General features: G+C 39.3%; 1 protein-coding gene across 1 annotated transcript in view; it reads left to right on the top strand.

The window, feature by feature from the left end:
- The window catches only part of LOC117814569 (unconventional myosin-IXAa-like), a 121877-nt gene that overhangs the window by 40210 nt on the left and 58422 nt on the right, over positions 1 to 23245 (top strand). Inside the window, exons 3-7 of the mRNA XM_034685969.1 lie at positions 1101 to 1163; positions 4527 to 4626; positions 9451 to 9504; positions 15293 to 15390; positions 16523 to 16649. Of these exons, the coding sequence (XP_034541860.1) occupies positions 1101 to 1163; positions 4527 to 4626; positions 9451 to 9504; positions 15293 to 15390; positions 16523 to 16649 (442 nt within the window). The remainder of the gene's footprint in view (positions 1 to 1100; positions 1164 to 4526; positions 4627 to 9450; positions 9505 to 15292; positions 15391 to 16522; positions 16650 to 23245) is intronic.

Raw genomic sequence — 23245 nt, 5'->3', positions numbered from 1 at the left:
TTTTAAAGACTGCATTTCCCATGAGCACCATCACCCTCTGTCGTAAAGATATGTCTCTTGCCAAAGCGAGCATTTGTTGTGGAAGCAAATGAATTAATACAGATGTTCTTTTTAATATATTGAAGAAAACTTTCTGTAGGATGCAGAGAGTTTTAATGTGTGCTAAGTATGGCTGAATAACGTAAATATGCACACGGTTTAACTCTTTAGTCCTCAACGAGCAGTGAAGCATTCATACACTGGCATAAACATTACATCCTGCTAATAGCAATTTTGCTCTTTTAGCAAGCAAAGCCCTGACTGTAGAGCTTCTCCATCTAAAACATACCTCTTTCTGCCAATCCTACTCTGGTATCATCCATGAGTAATTATTTAAAAAAAGAAAATGATCTAAAGAAAGAACTCCTCCTGTTGTTAACTCACTTCTCACTGCCAAACTTTACCAGCAGGGTTGTAAACATCAGAGTGAGCTACTTCAGGGTGAGTGAGCTCTTAGATTCAGTATAAAGAAATAACCAACCTTGTCGCTGATCATCTCATTTTACTTTGTGGGTCCAGCAGAGACATCAGTGTAAGAGTGTCTCCATTTCAAATCTGTTAAAACTCCTCAGTGCCTTTAAGTATCTGATTAATATCCCTGATTAGTCACATAACACCGATCATTTCTGTGTCCTGTCGATGAAAATGAAACGTCTTACACTTTTGTTAATTAAGAAGCATTCATCAAACCCTGATTGTTAATTTATAACCTCTTTATTTCCTCTGGTGAGCAACAGAATTAATACGCCAATAAGTCACTATGAGACAGAGAGGTGATTACATTTCATTTCACAACTTATTAAAAATGCATTAAATGAGATTACACTACATTTTAGTTCTCCCTCTTGTATGTTCTCTTTCTGTTTGTATTCACATTTTTATGGCACGAGTCTGCAAATCAACGGTGTCCCCTGATGCGCTGTCAACACAGTTCATAAAAGTGCTCCTAGCACAATGAGTTATTATTATCATTTACTCATTTTTAAAGCTACAACAGCTTTGCATGATTTATCCTCTTGCTCTTTTGACTTCAATGTATCTGTGTGTGTGTTTCTCTTCAGGGCGTATGTGGAGAAGTACCTGCTGGAGAAGTCCCGTCTGGTGTACCAGGAGCACAATGAGAGGTGAGTGGAGACACGAGAAGCAGAGTTCAGACAGATGGGAGTGTACAGGGATCATATGCTGTGTGTGTGTTTCAGTTATTTATCAGGGTTAATAGCAGTTGCAGTTTTATTTATAAAGCACATTTCATTACATGTAAGGTCAATGTGCTTTACATTGAGAATTAAAAACATAAAAACATTAAAAACATAGAAAAACAGCAATCAAATAAAGAGCAAGTGTTGCTGTATGCAGCCAGTCACAATAATAATTATTTCAGTCAGACAACTCACGTTTACTTAATAAGTTTATTGCAGCATACAGTATTGTGTTTGGCGTGTGGGCTCCGAATTTCATTACTCCTCGTAGATTATTTAAATGCAGACATTAGGAGCAATGAGAGAGGACTAACCCCCTCGGAGCCCGCAGGTGGAAGCCGGGGAGGAGGTGGGGACAAACTTCACACAGCACTGAGCAGAACAGCAGGAGCACTGCAAGCAGAGGCAGAGACAGGAGGCTTGCCGTTTAAATAGACCGCCGAATGAGGATGTTGAGATCAGCTGATGGAGAGGTGGTGACGTGTCAGTATGATGAGCGCGGCTCGAGTTGTCTGCCTGAACTAGCTTGCAGGCGGCGCTCCATATCATAGATATTCAGAGGAAATACGTGATGACATTTTTTCATAAATTTGGCTCAGTAAGCACACAGCTGTGCTAGATTCTTTTTGTGTAATAATTATAAAATGATGTAAATTAGTTGGATAAAAGTTGGAAGATATGTATGGAAATCTTCAGCAGTTTTTTTGATCATTTTAAAGGAGACACTGCATGAGATGATGTTTAGTAAAAGGCTGACAGTGTGAAATAGAACCTCGACAGGTTGAGAGAGAAAGAAGCAGAGGGATACATTATCCTTCTTATTACCCAGCTACAAACTAAAAATACAAACATGATGACACTAAAGATTGATCTGAATATGGTTTTATTGATTTAGAAATGGTTTATTTATACAGCTGAAACAGACATCTCTTCAATATAATAGTTGGTAGCACTTCAATAATATTCTTATCAGCCTCCTTGCAGGTTGTATTAAAATAAAACGGATCATTTTATTTCACGGTAAAGTCAAAACATAAGCGTTTTTCTGTTGGCATTCTTGCCTACAGATGTAGAAAATAACAGCACCTGTGTGATCCTCTTCTCTGCAACTTCTCTGTCTGCATTTTCTTCTCACTCATACAGTCCTGTAACATCCCTGAAGCCCACACCTTTACTGTGTCGCAGTTTGTGGTTGTTTCATATGTTTTCTTCAATTTGGTCGACGTCTCTGTCACTCAGCTCTTTGTGTGTTTCAACATCCCTCACTAGTTTCTGCATCTTTTTGTCATCTTGTCTTATGAAATACATTGAGAGCAGTATTGAAAATATCCTACATTTTTTTTACAATGCTGTCAAAAAGTAACATTTTTGCCAAAGTGTCAACAGGAAGAGGAGAAATTATAAATGTTATAAATGTGCAGACTCCTTTATGCAGATTGATTTATTATGACGTCAGGTCGTCCCAGGTTTTGCCTTTGCTATACAGTATTTATAACCATTGTCAAGCGGGTTTGACCAATCAGAATCAATCATATAACACAGCTGGGTGATTAAAAGGAAAGCCGGATAATAATCAATCTAACTGCATCTTATTGTAGAAGAAAGAAAAGTTAAATTTTGTCAATGTACAATTTCTGAACATGGGGTTTTCCATACAGAAGAAAAAAGGAGTTCAGAGGAACTCTGTGTGAATTAGTGTCGCAGAAAATAATCTAAATCAAGAAATAAGAAACACTGATGGCTACATTGAAGCTTATTTTACAGATAAGATTTCCAATCCATACCTCTGCACTGATGTGCTCTTTGTCTCAGAAACTTAATACTAAAGTAGCGTTCATTTCCTCTGCATGCTAAGGAAATATCAGGTGTCCATCTGAAACAGGCCTCTGCCCTGTGCTGAGTTAACACTGACACTCTCAGGTTTCACTTCGATGCACACAGACGACTCGATTCTATCTGTGAACAGAAATAAAAGAGCAGAATATTTCTGGAGGATGAGAAAATAGATCACAGTGTGACAGCTGACCCATCTGCTCTCACTTCTTGCTTTTATTTTCACACATAAGCCAACACTGTGTCTGAATTACTCAAACAGACACACGCACATATGTGTATAGCACATGCTGAACGGAGGAATTTCCACCTGCAACCACATCCCTGAAATCATGTTGACTTCTTTCAGACAACACACACACACACACACACACACACACACACACTCTGCGTGTTTTACCGTCTGTCCCAGACGACAGTAAAATATAAAATCACTGACCCTAGCAGTGTGATAGCTTTGTGAGGGGAAGGAATAAACAATGTAAAACTCCATGGGTCATCTAATCCCTCTAACCCTGACTGGCCCGGGGGTTTCTATTTCATCCTGCTGACAGGACCTGGCGGCCATATTGATAGTGTGGAAACTGAAGACGAGACCTCCCAGCCGGCTCAGACCTGAAGCAGGGAGGAGGGGGAACAAGCAGACTGATGATAAACTGCAAAATACCTTAAATCTTAAATCCTGTCTCCTGACAGGTTGCCTCTGAACGACCCCGGAGTAAGAATCAAAATAGTGGGAGGAGAGAAGCTGAGCTTTTTATAGAGATGCTGTCAGGTTTTATGACTCTGAACTCAGGAGGAGAGGAGATGGTGAAAGTGAGAAGCTGTTAATGTTCTCAGCAAGCTTATTTTGCTCTAGTATAATTGGCATTATGGTTTGATTCATTGGTTTAAGCTTTTAAAGTTGCAGTGCAGTAGCATGTTCAACACATTATTTGCCTTGATACTTGTAGTACATGGAGATATGTACTAAATAATCATATCTTAGTGTCCTCAGATGATTTTGTTACGCTGAAACTTATTCTTTGAGGGTTTTCAAGGCAGATACGTTTACTTAAGGCTTAATTTGAGGCCCAAACAGGAGTTATTAACAACAGAAGCAGTGAAGGAAGTAAATATGAGAGACCTTGTTGACGCCCAAACCCTCATCTCCTTACCTTCTTACCTCCAGCTTACACACATTCACAATGCTGCTCTTTTAACCAGACACGTGAGCCTGTCAGGGTCAAAAGGTTGATTGATTGGTTAATGAACTCTCTGCAGGTTGTGGTTGTGAAAAAGTCTTCAAATTGAGAGTTTTCACATCCAGATTGTGGTTTCAGCAGAACCAGGAGCTGACCTGTTACGGTCCCCTCTGAGGGAACCGAGAAATGATTCATGAAATGAGAGCTGGAACAAAGTTTTGTGCTGGAAATCATATCCTCTAACTTATCCTGAATGTGTGTGTGTCTGCAGGAACTATCATGTGTTTTACTACCTGTTGGCTGGAGCCAGTGACGATGAGAGGAAATCCTTCCACCTACTCAAGCCTGAGGAATACCACTACCTCAACCAGGTCGGCACACACACTCACACTTACCGTTCTGTTGTGTCACTATCATATTGCTAATTGTCTATTTCAATGTCTGTGTGTATCCCATATTTTACATTCTTTCTTCTTGTGTTTTTTGCTTTTTATTGGTTGAAAAGAGATTTAAGAGATCTTTAAAGTGCATCCTGCCCACAAGAGGAAGATAAAAGAACAAATTACATGCATAAGACCGATACCACAAAATGTAGCAAACAATAGGAGCCATGCAAGCAGAGTTTTATTCTCATCCTAATTCTCTTGCGTTTGGATGACATGCTTGCATCAGATTTACTAAATCGTCTCTACTGCACAAAGCTGTAGTAAATCACCGTCAGTGAATCGAGTCCTGCTGTTTGAAAGCAGTAATAAAGAGATCCAAGCTGAGTCAGTGGTCGTATTTGAGGACAATGAGCGATCTTTAAATATGAATAAACAGCCATAAAGAAGCTGTCATCATAAGAGCGCTGAACTTCGCCTCATTTAAAGAGAGGATGTTTGCATGGGCAGTAAAATGCTTAAATCGTCCAAAGCAAAGTTTGCATGACTTGAACAAGAGACAGTAGCGATAGAGTTTTAAGAGTTGACTGCCACAGAGCTACAGAGCGCTGCACGTAGAACCCGAGGTAGCTGTATAAATACTACTGAAATGGCTAGAACCAAGCTGATATACATTGCAGGATATCAAAAGTAGGGTGAAGGAACAAAATGTTCAAAATCTTAGTTTTGCATTGAGTCTGTTTTAGTTTATATGTGTTACCTTGTGAGGAAAGGAAAGACCCTGTGCAGCAGATCTGGACCACTCATTAAATCAGGATTAACCCTAAGTGGAAGCGATCTTAAGGTACCTGTGTTTATGATTGTCACAACACAAGAACTTTAAACTTTGATATAGTAAATATCAAACAAATTCAATATCTGTTTCAGTACTGGGGCGTCAAAAAAGTGTGCACCTGGTACCAAACATGGGGTCAAACAGCCGGTATAAAGAAAAAGAAATAGAACACAGATCACCATTTACTTTAAAAGATACAGAAAAGCAACATATGAATTTCCAAAATAATCTTTCTACCCAAAATGAAATAGGACTATTTCCTCTTAGTAATCATTGACCATAATGTGTGGTTATTTTAGACACTCGTAGCATCATTATTTTTTGCAGAGGTGCGAAACAGTGCAGTGGAAAAAATCCCTCATCATAGGTGTGAAACAGTTAGTGAATAACGTCTTTATTTCCCAGGTTCACCGCAATGAGGTGCTTTTTCTTCACTTCCTTTTTAATTGATCGACCCCTGCTGCTCTTCCTTTTGCTCGTGGCAGCTTTGAGTTGAAAATATGACTAGGTGTGTTTTATCACAAGCTTCAGTACTTTAAGATACTATCCTATGTAAAAGATTATTGATATATTAAAGCCTGTGGTACGGAAAAGTATCAATTATCAAAATTGAAAATCTGATCTGCATCTGGAATAGTTGAATTTGGGAATATCTCCTTTTGTCCATTGGGCTTAAAACCAGTTGGAAAGTAGGCAGTGCCTGAAAGTCTACAATCCACATAAGATACCAACCTGTTCATACAAATGGTCCCAGTGTGGCATTTCAGTTTTACTGTACTGCAAAGAAAGTGCAAATATGAAGTGTTAATAACTATTTTTTCTCTTTGTAAATGAATAACGGTCGTCTTAAAAGCTACTGCTGCATGTAGAGAGATCGATGGAGACCTTGAAGATGATGATGGAAAAATATCAACATCTCTCTTCCCTTTATTTTCTCTCTGTACACATCTTCTTTACTTGTTTACCACAACTGTATCTCGTCTTGTTGCTCTGGTGTGTTGATTGCGTCAGCTCATGGAATTTCAGCCCGGTATGCATGTGTGTATCTCAAATATGTGTGTGTGAGAGAGTCTGAATGTGTTTACATACTTGGGTACATGCCAAAAGCCTTTATATGTTTGCATCTTTTGCAGTCCATGCTTCTTTATGTTAGTGAGTGTGTGTGTGTGTGTGTGTGTGTGTGTGTGTGTGTGTGTGTGTGTGTGTGTGTGTGTTGGCAGCACATGTGTAAGGTTCATACTCCCTCCTCCTGTGGCAGTACGATGAAAAAGTCAACTGAGAAAAAATCCCCAACTCTTTGTTCCTCAGTTTTGGCTTCCCCAAAAAAGTAACAGTTTTTCATCTTCCCCCCCTAAATCCCCTCGATGAAACCCACCCCTGCAACCAACCCCATCCCATCCTCTGCCGCCTGTTACCATGCAGCTCTGTTTCCATGGCAACAGCAACACTCAGTAGGCCAGTTAATCTGGCGCTGACTCGCTCTCGTGCAGAGGGCGCCGACGGTCGCGTGTGTTTGTGTGCACACGTGTTTGCTGGAGCACACACACACACAGAGTGTCACAAAGGAACAAAATGATTACCCATTTTTATCTCCTCTCAAATTTTGTTCTCTGTCTGTGTGTCTGTCTGCAGTCTGTGTCTGAGCGTTGGCTCATAACTTTAAACATTTGTCCCTCTCCAGTACTTAGTCGTTATAGTTAAAGCTATATTTTATAATAATAATGTAATGTGACATTTTAAGGGTTTGCTTCTTGTCGTAAACCTACAGAGAATTAAACCTCAAGCTCAGAGCTTTACAGCAGGTTTCAGCTTGTTTAGCTCTCCTAACCCTTAACTCTAATGTTTTACTGCACTAGTGTCACATTCATTTACAACTCAAATTCAACAACATTTACACATCCAGACTATTCCTTTTTCAGGGACAACCTTGCATATTTCAGCATGCTTCTACTACAGCATGGCTCTGTAGTAGAAGTGCCCAGGTGCTAAACTGGCCTGCCTGCTGTCCTGACTTGTCACCCACTGAAAACATTCTGTGGGTTTCACTGAATGAAGCCTCAGTTTGACGTTATAAAAACCCCCTCCTTCTACTTCACCTCAACAATTCCACAGGACCACTCATAAAAAGTGTAAACCGTTTACTTCAACAAAAATAAAACAGGTACAGAAAGGTGTCAATTTTGCCAAGTTAAATTTCAAAAGAGAGACTAAGAGAGGTCAAAAAACGATGTCGCTCCACTCTCTGCTTGTCTAACTGCCACCTTGTTAATTCAAACACTACTCTCTGTAGAACAACAAGGGGGGGAGGGTTACAAAAAGCTATGGTTAAGCCACTCATCCAACAGTAACATTCTATATAACAAACCCAAAAACATTTTGAATATTATGAATCCCTCACCATATTTAATTTTGAAATTCACTTTTACCATTTGTATATAACTGTAAATATTTCCCTGAATCATTATAAATGAATTGCGTACGTTATTATTTCACACATCAACTTAAATTGTTTTAAACATCATGAATTGCGTTTAGGCTATAACACATTTGGTGCATCATGAAAGGAAAAGTATTTCAAAAGAGACAACAAACTGTTAAAGCTGCTGTTGGTAGGAATTTTTCTGCTGGGTTTGGAGAAAAAAGTAATAATGCCCATCGGTTTTCATCGGTAAGTGAAGTAATTTGAGACTATTGCGAAATCTCTGAGTTTTCCAATGCCTTTGTATCAAGCAATGTTATTATTCCCCTATTCCGTTATGATGGACCAATCATAGCTAATCTCCAATCCTCTGTCCTGATTGGTTAAGGGGCGGCCCCTACTATGTCCTCAGATTGGTTATGAGTCTGGCACTTTCATGACTGCATACGCCAATCTGTGTCGGAGGGCTAAGAGGAAATCTGGTTGGGAGGGATAGTGTTGACATTCGAAGATCCTCTCTCTGAACAGATGTTTACTCTGTGACTACCAACATCAGCTTTAAGTAGCTGAAAAATACGGCAAGAATGAGACAACATCTCACTTTCAAAACTCCAGAATCTAATCTCCTGGGTTACAAAGCATTTACAGTGTTGTTAATAGAAGAGAAGATAAATCACGGTTGTAAACATGCCCCTGTCCCACTTTGCTTAGAATGAGTTGCTGGTATTAACTTCAAGATGAGCCTTTATTTTCATTAAACCATATGTTTTTTCAGTTTCAACATTTAACATGTTGTCTTTGCACCAATATCAATGAAACATAAGGTTTGAATGATCTGCAAACCAGCAAAATCTGTTGAATTAACATCTTTCAGAGTCCTGTGTCTGTGTGCTGTAGCTAACACCATCTGACACCTTATGGTAGAAGTTACAGGCAGGGAAAAATAGCTATATTAAAATGATCTGCCTTGTTGCTGATGGTCTAGTTAGCTTCTGTAGGAGTATCACTGTTCATTTCCATCTGCTTTATGACCAATTAAAGTTTCCCCACAGGAGCTTTAAGTAGAATTTGCCAAGTAGTGCTTCAATTATTTAAAACTTTTGCTCTACTACATTTCAGTCTGACATGTCGCTCTATTTAAAACATAGTAAAAATAGATTATCAAACTATAGTAGCATTGTTAGAGATACACGTAACAGTATAAAATAAAAAATAAAAATCATCTTGCTATCATCTAGATAGTAAAATACGGCTTAAATGCATCAATAGTGACCCCATAGTATACCATACAACAAAACAATGATTGCGCAAAAGTGAAAACATAGACCTACTTTGCTTTGTTCTCACTTTGATGTAAACCAGTTGTATCAGCTAACATTTCTGAATGACCTCACATAATGTATTCCTGCAGCTCTGTAGATGCGTGTCCATTTGTGTGTATGTGTACAGATTGTTTTTCCTCACATGGTCTCAGCATGTTGTCGTTCTTCGTCTCTCTAAGTGCGCCTGTCATTGTGTGTAATTCTTACCCTCCTAACCCGCTCTGCCTTGCTTCCAGATGACACAGAAATCGCACAAACTGCACTGGGACAATTACTATGAGAGTGATCTGGTCAGTATCTCGTGGACGACGACTTGTTTGTGTGCGTCTGTGCTCATGGGTGTGTCGTGGTGCTCTGGGTTTTTTTGGTGCCAGTCTTGGTCTTGTTCTCTCTCTCCCCGCTGTCCACACACACACTCGCTTTCAATGAAAGATGGAGGCGACCTGAGCTGACCTCAGCTGGTTGAGCTGCCTCCTGAATGTTAAAGGGATACCTTTTAATGCAACTACTTTAATTTGATTTGATTGATTTTGTCCCAGGATCAGTATTTATGAAGAGGGGGGTCAAGGTGGTACACATTCAGTATCTACTTTAAGGTTTAACTAAGCTGATATTGTACCTCAAGTTCTGTGTACCCAAAATAATATGGAAGACAATATTTCTCTGAGAGACCGTGGCTCTGTATGAGTCACAGAAAAATTAGCTTCTACAGTTCTTATTTTATTTTGACATCATTAAATATGACTTTATATGTTAATGTACACGCTAAATAAGCAAATAAAACTCACACATGAAGGTATCCCTTTAATCTGTTCTTTGGCTTTGGGTGCTTTGCTGTCTCAATATTGGTGATGATGTCAAACATGGGACCTGACAACTTTAAAGGGAAGGTTCAGGATTTTACTTTCAATCCTACTTTTACACAGAATTTCAAAATACACACAAAAACTAAATTGAGGCTTTACTGTGTATAAGAGCCTGTGTTCACTATCAGGTATTATCCGCTTTTCTACACAAAACCAAAACAGTTCAGTATTCTCAGCACCCAGAATCCTGAGCACAAAAATGTCCTTATCAGTGATTCTTTCTTGCTGCGCTCACAGCGTTCACTGCTGAAAATAATGCATCTTCTGGCACACTGCTGTGCTCGTCAATATCACTTCTCCCTCATCAACCGATCAAAATCAGGATGGGGTGGGTCTTCTTAAACCCTCTCTGAAAACTTGCATTTTCATGAGGACACAATTCCTTTCTGTGTAAAGTTTCCTCAAACAAAATAAGATGTAAGCATACAGAGCAACATACCTAATGGTCAGTACAGAGGGAAGATGCTCTAGGAGACAACTTTCTAGCAACAGCAAGTGTCACTGAGAAACGCTCTGAAATAAAGGTTATGGGTGCTACCAGCCAGAAAACGCAGCAAGTGGACACAGGCCCTAAATGTGTTTATTTAAGACTAAAATACCATATCTTATCTGATCTGTGTAATATACAAACATTTGTATGGTAAGGACTGTCATATTTGAAAATTAACAATTAAAATTCCCCAAACTCACATCTTTGCTGATTCAATGACCAAAGTGTAACATCAAAGTAGCAGCAGTAACAAATGTTAACTCTTCATCCTCAGGTTCTTTGTACAGCTGTTATCATCAGGGCTGTATGAAAGTGAAAAGATGAACTGATGTTAAAAAAGTGCAGTTTTACAGGGAATGGCAGCCTCATCACTTATGCTTTAAATAGCTATTGTTAAAGAAAGGCTGACCATGAGTGGTATCAGAAACAGGGTTTGGTTTCAGGAACATTTTAAGGATTATTTATAGCTGAACAGTAAACATTAGGATCAGGTTTTCTTCAGTAAAACTTGAAACATGGCATAAAAGCCGGTGTATTGATCAGGGTTTAAATATAAAACTGATGAATAAGTTACATATTCTCTTATTTTCTCACTCAGCAGCAACAATGAGAGTATGATAGACAATACACAAGAGGAGGAGTGTCTTTAAGTGAACTGATTTCTTCTCAATCATTACTTTCATGTGAGAGTGAAGGGCTCAGTAGTGATCAAAATGTTCCACTTCACATCCTGAAACTTCCCTCTAAGTGTGTGGTCCTTTGTGTGTTAGTGTGTGTGTGTGTGTGTGTGTGTGTGTGTGTGTGTGTGTGTGTGTGTGTGTGTGTTTGAACCTGCTCTGTGTGTCCAGCCTCCACCTGAAGTGACTAATGTTTGGTCAGTGGGATTAGTTGTGTGTGGTTCAAGGATTCAAGTTACTTTGTCATTGCTGGTGAGCAAACACTCGACATGAGAGCCGGTCAGCACAAATACAACTCATGTTTTGGTCTTACTGTATTTCCCTCTTTACTTTGGCGCTTTGTCAAAAAACTTTTGTAATAGTTTCCTTTCATCCTGGAAAGGTTTCCTCAGGACACTCACTCTATTTTTTTATGGGTCCTGTTTCACTTTTATCTCGTTAAAGAGATAATCCACCAAAAATCTGTCTTTTGATGTCAAGTACACCCAGTTATGCTTTGAAAGTGCTTCTTAAAGGGAGCTTCATCTTTAGATACCTAAAGGTGACGAAGTTAAGGCAAAAAACTTGTTTTTCCAAACTACCTCCACTGTTCTGCAACAAATAAAGTAGCTTTTTTCTTGGATTTAAAGGTGTAATTAAGTTTTTTTTTAACAACTGGACCAGTAGATTGTTGTTTGAGAAGCAAATTATACTACAGGAATAGTTTGTAATGTTTCAAAGTTTTGATTTACTGTTTTTCACAACTTTTGTGTGGAGAAGAGCAACTTTAATCACTGTTCTTCCAGATTCATCTAATTTTCTTTACATGAGAAGATCAAGGCACATGTATCCAACATGCAGCTAGACTCAGAACATGTCCAGTTTAGCTTACAAAGACCACATGAAGAGGGGGTTAGCAGCTAGCATGGCGCTACCTAAGGTTAAAACACGACCCCCTCTCTCTGATTCGACAGTTAGTTGCACTTCCATGGCAGCAGTGCTCTTAGCAGCCTACGTGCAGGTCGATTTAACATTAAAGTTCACATTTTCATTCCCATTTATTTCTCAACATTACCCTGCTTTACTGTCACAGAATACACTAAACTTAATATTTTCATTCTCTGTAAAATCCAAGCATGAGTGTTTTTCGATTGGCATTTTTAATAGATGCAGAAAACAACATCAGCATCTGTATGAGATCCTTTTCTTCTCACTCCACCAGCCCTGTAACTTTATCAAAGCACATACCCTGATGCACTTTGCTGCTGCTTCTTGTGTGTTTTCTTTAATTAGATCAACCTCTTGTTCGCTCAGCTCTTTGGTCGAAACCTCTGAGCAAACCTTGCACTAGCGAGTGATATTGAAACACACAATCAGAATCAAGAATCTAACACAGCTGGGTGATTAGTAAAGTGGACACAGTAATGTAGATTTAGGGCTTCTACAAACCAATGTTACCAGCCGCTGTCATCATTTTGGAAACCTAGACCATAACACGCCCTTCTCATCTTCTCAAATCAATCTCCAGAAATAAGTGAAAACTATATTTCCAAAAATGTTGCACTATCCCTTTAACTCCCTCCCCATGGTCCTGTTTCCCTTGGCTCCTCTCACACATCTTTCTCCCTTACACAACCGTCCCCTCTTCTCTGTTTGCTGACACACCGTCTCCCTCAAGGGTCAGTCAGTGACCTCATCAGTCTGTGACCCCACCGTCTAAGGAGGTGATGTCATCGTCTTCGCTTACCATCACACACACACACACACACACACACACACACACACACACACACACACACACACACACACACACACACACACACACACACTCACACACTCACAGATGGAGAAACCTTAGCAAGCCTTGACAGCTGTCTGAGCATCTGACCAACCCTTTGGGCCTATTTAACCTTTGACCTCATCCAGTGGTCAACGTGCAGTGGGGGCACGCTGCAGTAAATAGAGACGCTCAGCACTTTGAGCAGTGACACGTATTCGTCAGATTCCAGATGCAACATCTGGAATCTGCATGTTTAAAAAAAGCACATTTATTTAAAGAATTATGTTTTTGACTGAAGATCCCAAAGACCAAACATTTCTGGTTGTTTGTATCTGATGTGTGCAGTCGGGGTGTTTGGTTCTCGGTCTTCGGTGGCTGTGGGTTTTGCTTTTTGTGCTTGATTTGGTGTCTTTGGTTTTTGGCTGTGTGGAATGTCAAGTGGTGGATGGCATGTTGTTTTAGGCGCACACATTTGACAACATAAATCAAGATTAAGCCCTGGTAAGTCACAGGAAAGCCCCAGCTGGATTCACCAAACTTTTAACTGGATCCATAAGTGATCTGTTAAAAAGCTTCATGTGCTGCGTCAGCTTGGCTCTGGGTTTTACTCCACGTAGAGTAAGCCTGCACCAGAAGTGTTGCAACTGGCATGAAGTTACATTTTCAAGTTGTGAAGTTAGAAAAGGAGTCTTTGTTCAAGATAAGAAAAAAAAGGAACAGATTGTTTCTTAATCATCCCCAAACGGCACCCTGTGCTTTTAGCAGCATTAGCTAAGGATTGGGTTTTTGACCAAACTATTCCCTCTCAGTTGCACCAAATTGGTCTCTTTATTTTCTCAACTTCCTTCATCATATCACGTTTTGCTGCTTGGCACCGAAGCCCAACATACCCAGCAATTTGAAAAGTGTCTTTTCCCGGGCTTCGCCGTGGCTCGAGAAGCCTCAAACCCTTCTTTTGTTGCAGTTGGAGAAGCTCATTGGAGAAATACGCTTACAATTCTTGGCTCTGTGTTTCGCGACAAGTTCTGAGCCAGAGGAATAACAATGGAGAGGCAGAGAGGAGTGTTGAACGTTGAAGTGTAGCACAGGCAGAGTGTGGATTATGGGTTCCTGTGTCTTCTCTCGCTGGCCGCTCACTGTGGTATGTGCTAATTACAGCCTGAGAGAGGCTCGCTGCCGAAGCAGAGACATGCTGACCAACCAGAGAGCTGAGGAGACACACAGTCACCTCCTTCCTTTACAATCAAATTGTGATATTAGTGTCTCTAAATATCACCCATGAAAACCTGTTGACATGGTCTGGTTTCCTCATCTAAAATGAACTCAGAAGACATTCTTAGTTTTCTGACAGCGCCACATGCTGTCTGAATCATTTCAAAGCATAGTGCGTCATTTCATTTTCTCTCATGTTATTGATCTAGCCTATACATGGCGGTCTGGACCATTGATTATCAGGCCCTTAACCTAAGATGTAGCCTCATAAGTAGGGATATGTTTTCCTCAGTCACATGACTTGGCCTTTTGGCAAGCATGACGTCACATTTTCCCCAAACCCAATGACTGAACAGGATGTTGTAACTTAAGGATGCATTTGTGAATTTGGTCTGAAGCTCTACAATTAAGTTCCTGAAGAAGAAGGGTGTGCTAATTATGTACAAACTACTTATTACGGTCTTAAAATCAACAGAAGGAAAATGTTCTTTACATTTGTAAGAGTGAGACATGTTACTGTTATAGCATGCCTCTCAAAGTGAGCAACAGACTTGGTGAATGCTACTCAGAGGAGTTAAGCTAAGGCTGTGATTTCAGCCTGTCAGAAGTTCTTTCTGCTCTAGATATAATTCTCCTTGCAGATTTAGTTGAAATCATGAACACTAAACTTGAAAAAGGCTCATCGTGATCAGTTTAGGGAATACATGGTTCAGGACTTGGATCTGGTTTAGCTCTTGTTGGTCTTGACATGGGACCTGATAGCAAAGATTTGATGTTTACTTGTGAGCTGCAGAACAATCACTAACTACCTCTGATGGATGACTTCCGGTTTATGTGTTATAACTCTATTGTTGGCGTATGCATGTCTGTATGGTATGATCAGCAGGAAAGCTTCACAGTACAGAAACTCGTTATTTTTTTCTTTGTAATATATTTGTTCTGACTTATATCAAACAGGTTTTAATTTATTTTGTGTGTTTCACAACGATTTGAAAGACCCTTTCTTGATACTGATGGCCTTCTCTGTCTTCCTCTCTATGTCTGTCTGCGTGTGTTTCCACCTGACACCAGCAGGACTGCTTCACAGTGGAGGGAGAAGATCTGAAACATGACTTTGAGCGGCTGCAGCTGGCGATGGAGATGGTCGGCTTCTTACCCACAACACGAAAACGGTAAGATCAGCTATATCATGTATACAACTATTCTTCTCCAGCTGATAGCAGAGCCTCATTAGAAGTAGAATTAGGGCCTATGTCCATTAGTGGCAGCAGCACCCACAACCTCATTTGTAGAATGCTTCTCAGTGATGTTTACTGTGACATATAGACCGTTGAGTCCAGTGTAAATTGCTCTGTGTTCTTAACATTTGATTTTATTTAAGGAAATTTTACAAAGAAAACTTAAAGTCAGAGGACATGATTACTGTCCTGACATTAGCAGCTCTGGGTTGGGTGTGAATTATACTCCCAATGGTCAGTGAAGGAGAAGTGACACCGACGAGTGTGCTGATGTTTGAAAAGCTGAACTATTTTCAACTGAGAGCGCTGTGAATGTAGCAGTCAGCTCACGTTGAGGGGCGTTGTAGTTCTTGTTGGAATGGACGCTGCCAGTGGAAAAACGCTGTTAGTGGACACAGGCCCTTAAAATGCAGAAATTATTCCACTGATTGTTTTATCTGATCAATTCAGCATGTCTTAGGGGCAGCAATGTAAGGACTTAATTCAAACGTATCACTCTTTAAGTGCTCCTTCTCTTCTTCAAATTTTCTCACCCCAAAAAAATCCCCACTCTCAAATATTTTCTCACGTGTAGTTTAGTAACCAAGTTAGTTTTTAGTATTTTATTGCCCAGGTTTAAAGGCATAGTTAGATAAAATGACAGGATTTAATTTCATTTTCAACATACAGTACATTCATGCTCATCTTAACAGCAATTAAGTATATTTTCCCAAAATGTCAAACTTCTGTTCTAAATGTTTACATTGTTTAGATAATTGAGTCCCTGCAGTTATTGTATTCAACTTTAAATTCTGAAGCAGGCATCAGTCATGAACTTTGAATTTCTCAGTTAAACAGTTTTTATTAGACCTTACATCCTGCTAACTTCTACCCACTTCAATCAAAAATATTTAAACAGACATATGTCATGTTTTTATGTTAATTTGGTGTGTTAATATCAAAAATTTGAGCCAGTGTCCTGGCCAAGAATCTCTGAAGCAAGAAAGTCTTTTTAACAACAACAGAAGATTAACTGGCACAAGTACCATAGATGTACAACACTAAGTACTTTTTTTTACTTTGTCAGGATCTTCCTCCTGCTGTCAGCGATCCTCCACCTGGGAAACATTCGCTACAAGAAGAAGACCTACAGGGACGACTCCATCGACATCTGCAACCCAGAGGTCCTGCCCATCGTCTCGGAGCTGCTAGAGGTGAGCAGCTTAACGCACAGTTTTCACCAACACTGTGTCACTGTGTCATATTATTAAAGATCATGAATGAAGTCGATGTTCACATGGAGATTTTGCAATCAACAACTGAACTCAGATTTAATAACAATCCAGATTTTGATCTAAAATTCCATTAGGAGAAAACATGACACATCTGAGTCAAAAAACAGAGCACATTTTGTCTCCCTGACTTTATGCTGGAATACAATACCCCACATACTTTGAAGGATAATAAAAATGAAGAATTGGAGCAGGGCTTTACCACAGGGCTTGTTTATTCTCCCTGAATACTTTCTTTGCCATTTTGTCTCCCAGAGTTATTCCATTACATGCCCACTGGAGATACTTAAAACTCCATGGACTGAGTGAACTTTGAGGAACAAGCAGCATTTATCTGAACAAATGACTTTTCCTGTGGCTGCCTTCTTTTTTAAACCCTGTGTAAAACAATGATTCCTATAGTGCCACAGTTAACCTCTCGAAAAACCTTTTAGAGAGCTGAGGCCTCTCGTGTACAAGCACAGCTTGTGGTGACATCGGAAGTGAAGAGGTGCTTTGGGTCCCACAGAGCCGTCCAGAGCTTTTCACAAAGTGTTGTTTGTGTCAAGGCTATTTTCAGACCTTTGTGCTGTTGCGTAGGCGGCTTTCACACCAGGAACAACATGCCCTGTTGTGTACAACTTGTCTTGTTTTTTATAATTTGATTTTGATTTCCTTTTTGGAAAAACAAGATTTAAATGTTATGCATAAATGAAGCATAGAGGGGAGAAAATTGTGGGCTTGCACAAATAACCCCACCTGATATTTGAAATGTGAAGTTCTTCAAAATCGTGTTACAAATGAGCAGTTTTGGGTGTTTTTATAATCTTATAAATAGGGAAGAAAATATATTTTACAAACATCCAACAGCTTTCATACACTGCAACAAAACCTTCACATATCATATTTGATTGCTTTTAATGCAAGTCAGGAACTGGCTCAAGCTTCAACATTTTAAAAGGATTATGATAAATCTGTCATTTACAGCTTGGTTTTCAACATCTGTCTGTTCCTCATTTTTGTGGTGAAATATTTCAGTAAATCCTTTTTTTGTTTATTTACATATTGACCTGATTTCTACCTGACCTGTCAGCTATGAATTGTTAATCCCTGCTTACACCATACAACAGTTTCCTGCCTTAATATTATAATAAGGCAGATTAGTTTTTTCCTTGGAAGCTGTTTGTTCCTGCAGTAGAAGTTCAAATTCAGGTCAGCCAAAATCAGGTTTTAGCAACTTTATCATAGAATATTACAGAAGTATAACTGCTTCTGATAGTGTCTACAAGTCTTGGACAGTCTTGTGCTTGTTTACCGTTCATTTTACACATTTCAACATTGCATAGACATATCTTTGAATTATTTATCTAGTAAATCAATCCACTTTACTTTTCCAGTAATACTGCTAGTCTGCCCCCACAACATTTTAATGTTTAAAAAAGAAAGACATGGAAAGTAGCTTCAGTTTTAATTATGTACAAATGAACATGCAATCACAATCACAGCTATTTGATGTGAGAACTTATCTGTTTCCGCTCACATTTACTCTTTAAACGCAATACTTTTAAGCTTCCTTTTTTTCTTTAAACGCAAAACAAAAACAAATAGAAAAAGAGTTCATATAAAGGTTTGATTTTGCAGGTTAAACCTACCTCAGTTTAGACTCTGTAGTAATGATCTCACATACACTTATTAGTCTTATGAGCACGTTTGGAGTGATTAATGTAGACTCCTTTAAGTCCACAAGATACTGGTGCAGACAGGATGTTGGCATGGGTTAATACTTTTTGCAGTGTTTACAAATGTAGGATTTCATGCTGAATTTCTGTAGACCACACACACACACGTATACATCCATCCAAGTGGACACCTCCTCCACATGCTGTTCTGATTTATCTCAGGATTGACTGATGGTGGCACTTCTCAGCCCGTTTTTTTTTTTTACAAACCTCAACAATTAGCCGGATGTGCTTGTTGAGTCACTGACAAAACAAAGTCCGAAGTGTGCCGGAGACTCCTGTCAGCAGCACAGCAGGGATGTTATGACTGAGGAGAGCTCAGCTGAGGTTCCCTTCCAACATCCAGGCTGAGACTCTGTGACTCTCCAGAGGTTCAGAGAGGCAGTGACGCGAGGAGAGCCACATGTTGGCCACATGCACGGGGGGGTTAGTGTTTTATGTTAAGTTCAAGTTTATTTGGATGTCTGTTGGTTGGTGCAGAGGCTTTGGTTATTTCGCCCCAGGGACATATAAAACATTCTTAAAGAGACAAAGTAGAAAGAGGGAAACCAAAACAAAGCTTAGTCACAACGAAGCAAAACTTTTGAATAGACAACATTTATACTGAGACATGATGGAATATCATTGGTTAAAACTGTGTTTTCCAGGAACTTCAAGTCATAATGTGACTCATAACTGATCTAAAATAACTATCCAAAGTAATGTTCTATATTTTTATGAGTTGTGTTCTTACACCAAAGGTTTCCAAGACAAGACAGAGAGAGCTTTAAACATTTAATAAAAGTAAAGCTCAGTTTCAATTGGTCGCCTCACTGCACCAGCTAACGTTGCTTGCGCAAGCCAACATCATTTGCAGCTTTCATTGGCTAAATTTACTTTCAGTCGTTTCATTAGAATACATTTTAATTAAATGTATATACTCAATTAAAAATAACATGAAAAAATGCTTTATATAATGTGTAAGTGTTATTCCAAACGTCTCCAAAAATTGTAATCAAAGAAAGGTCTGTCATTTTAGTGAGGGTGAAATCCTGATTTATTTAGTCCCTTGTCTATGTAGCTGAAGTTGCTCGCAATTTACAACAGCTAATGTTACTTGCAGCTTGCACTAGCTAATGTCACTTTGCAATAACACAAGCTACTGTTACTTGCAGCTTACACGGCCGTTGTCTTTAGTTATTTAGTTTAAAAAAGCGTTTTGTCAATGCTTACCCTAAAAGTAAAGCTATTCAAATAACCTTGATGCTGATTCCAGCCCGAATAAAGTCAGGTGGTTAATTTATTTATTTATTTATTTAATTTATTTAAAAGTGCAAGTACACAGAGACATAAGACAAGACATACACAGACATAGAAAAGAAGAAATACAATATAATAGGAGACACCACAACACTGGACATGACACTGGTGGGGGGCTGGGGGGGGCTGGGGTACATGATAATTCATAACCAAATCATGATGGGTGGGTTCAGGAAAACCACAAAACATCTAGCAGTTATAACAGCAGCAGGTAAATAACAATAAGGAAGAGTCACCTTGCAGAGGACCATGAACACACATAGTTACAGTACAATACTGTACAAACCCAGACCTCTCCTGAAAATGTCCCAGAGCCCACTCAGACCTCGCTCAAAGTCTTTTAAGAGACCAGCAGCTCTCTCCATATTTAGCAGGTCAAGGTAGTCCTCCAGCCATGAGTCCTTCATGAAGCATGCTGGCTTTTGCCCCTTCCAAGTCTTTTAAACGAAAGGCACTCAAGGGCCCACAGGCATGTGACAGCAGGGCTAGTTTTAGTCTGGGGCTTATAGCCCAAAATGCAAATAGAAGGGGAGAAGGGAGGAACAGTATACAAAATTCCTGTCATGACGGCATGCACTTCTGACCACAAGGACTTAACAGCAGGACACTCCCATAGCAAATGTAGTAATGAGCCACAATGGCCACAGTTAAACCAACATAAAGCAGAAGTTGGTTAATTTAAAGATAATTAAATTGATGCAAAAACTCTCATAAACCTGCAATAGTTACAATACATGATACTTCAAACTAGACTGTTATTTGTTGTTTTTACAGACCTCCTGACACAGACATTACATTCAGTGTTTTAATGTGATTCTGTTTGTGATCTATGAAGTTTGGCTTTATTGTTTAAAGAAGATGTTTCTGAAATAAGCTGTAGATACATAGAGCTGCCTTTAATCATTCAGTCAGAGCACATATACAGTACCTTACTGTCATTTGAACTACAAGTCTTCCTTTTTTACTGAGATGTAATTTACACAATGCTTGAAGAGAATCAATATAGCCATGGACTAAAACAGGTGACAAGAAGTGAGCTTGTGTGTTCTATTGATGATGCATAGTTGTATTTTAAGACACTTTGTATATGAGACTGATAATGTTTTTGTGGTTTCCTGAATGCTGTTGTACGTGAGTCACACGAGGCTGAAGGGAAAGTTTGGGTTAAGTGCAGACACACACGCTCTGAGTAAGATCTAAGATTTTATCAGAAACCAAGGAGTGAATCAGTCCGTACTCCACTTTAATATGTTGAACTGGGGATATTTGGGACAGGATAGGACTGCCTTTACTACAATGTGAAGCATCTCTCAGGCAGCACTGGTTGGCACGAGTGTGGATTGATGATTGAATGGGAACGAAACTCACCGGGTCTTCCTGTTTCCTGTGGAGGTGGAACTGGAAGAGGAAGTAGAGCCTGTAAAGAGCTGATGGACGGCTGACAGGCGGGATCCTCTGAGGTGTGGAGTTGAGTGATTGGACCTAACGAGAAACATTCCTGTGCTAACTACTAATCGGTCCTGAGAGGGAAGCTTACTGTGAGAACAAATCCCACTTAAGCTTGAATTCGTTGATGGTATTAATGCTAAAAACAGTCTCCTGGAGCACAAAATTTGAAGCTGAGGGCATTCCAGTCCAAATGTTTTGTTCATTCATCACAACCTGACGTAGACTAATACACTTTGATAAAGTCCTGACAGGTTTCTGTTTTATTTTCCTAATCAGTAACCATAAAGTATTGTTTCCTTTCTGACCTTTCAGGACATTCTTCTTGTAATTTCTAGAATAAATCCACCTTATCTCTTCTCAGATGTTTTACTCAGATTTATGGGTTTCCACAGTGTATCAAATATAATCAATACAACTAAAAATAACTCCTAGCAATTTGGTACATCATATCCAGTTGGTTTGACAACTGAAGACAGAGGCTGTAAGGGCCACCAACTTATACCAATATATTTACATTTTAAGCAACATATCACTCTCACTTTGAGTCAGTGTTGCTCTGTCAAGTTCAAGTCAACGATGTGCTGACTTAACAAACAAGGACAGGATACTGTTACTAACTGCAGTCAGAAACCTAACTAGAGCAAACTGAGGTCATCCCTATATTCAAATATGATCACTAACGAGTCAAGAGATCCATTATGGCTCTTTGTAGTTTAAACTGCAAGCAAAGGAAGAGATCTTGATGTTGTTTAAGTGTCTTGTCTGCAAATGTAAAGGCTAAGAATTTAAAGTGTAGGACAGCAGAGCACAGGGGACATAGATTTATTTCTGGGTAGATGTTAGCTAGTGATTTTGCTTGCAGAAGATCTCAAACCTCAAAGGGAATCCAGGCATTCTTGAGAACCATTCTTGTGCACAGATTTCACTACCTGGACAAGGATGAAATGCATCTCTAAGCGGATTTATAAATGCCAATAAATACAAGAACAGAGGAAAGAAATCTGCTGCCCTTTCAGATAGGATTACAATGAGAATCAACCATTCTAAGGCATTTGGGAAATACATGAGCAAAACTCTAAAATACAGCAAAAAGATAATTAAAACAATGGGCCGATAACATGAAGAAAATGGGGCACAAAGATTACTTTAGAAATTCCTATTGGTAATGTTAGCTAATTCTAATAACAGCCACTTAAACAGACAAGATACTGTAAATTTTATGTTAATATCGTGTTCGGCAAAGTCTTCAATATGCAGTTTCTGTGCAGCTTTTGTAGTTCTTTGTAGTACCATCTGATCTTAGCATGTGAAGTTTGAAATCCTGCTAGCTACTGGTACAGTTATGAGCTCAGTTGCACCACCCACCTCCACAAGTATATTGTTGTCTTAAATTGAGGAGTCTTTTCGATCAATCCAGTTCCACACAAGGTTTATGAACCTGATATTTTACTGTCATTTTCTTTAAGTGCAGGAGTATTACTAATGAGGAGAAAAGCTGGATAAAAAGTGGTGCCCCAAGCCCGGTCTGCTATGCCACGTCTGTTTGCAAGATTTGCACATTGGAGTGGTTGTTTTCAATGCATAATGAAGGGGCGTGAATTATCAGTTGTCAGTTCGCGTGTAGCGGTGATGGTGATGGTAGTGGCTGCACTGGGAGTCATGATAGAGCCTGTCTATGATGAAGCTTTAGCTAGCATAGCACAATCTTCTGGGTAAACCTCTCTGTGTAAAAATCTAATTTTAATGTTAGTTATCCTTCTATTTGAAATGAAAAACATTTTAGTAATGCTACTGGTTTTAGCTCAATGTAAATGAATACAAATCTCTTTTTATGATGAGGATACCAAGCTAAGAGTGTGCTCAAGCCTGTCTTTTGACCGCCCTCAAAGTGTTTCTGTAGCATGTAACAAAGAGAGAGTGACCGGCCCCGGAGAAGCAATAGATCAATAAAAGTACATGGATTGTTTTGGATGGAACATTAAGGGAAATAAATGAGATAATAAAAGAGAACAGCCACTGTCAGAGGTAAAGACTTGCAAACAGACAATCAGC

This window comes from Notolabrus celidotus, chromosome 6 (assembly GCF_009762535.1).
Source record: "Notolabrus celidotus isolate fNotCel1 chromosome 6, fNotCel1.pri, whole genome shotgun sequence".
Taxonomy (NCBI): domain Eukaryota; kingdom Metazoa; phylum Chordata; class Actinopteri; order Labriformes; family Labridae; genus Notolabrus; species Notolabrus celidotus.
This window is presented reverse-complemented; position numbering and strand designations above follow the sequence as displayed.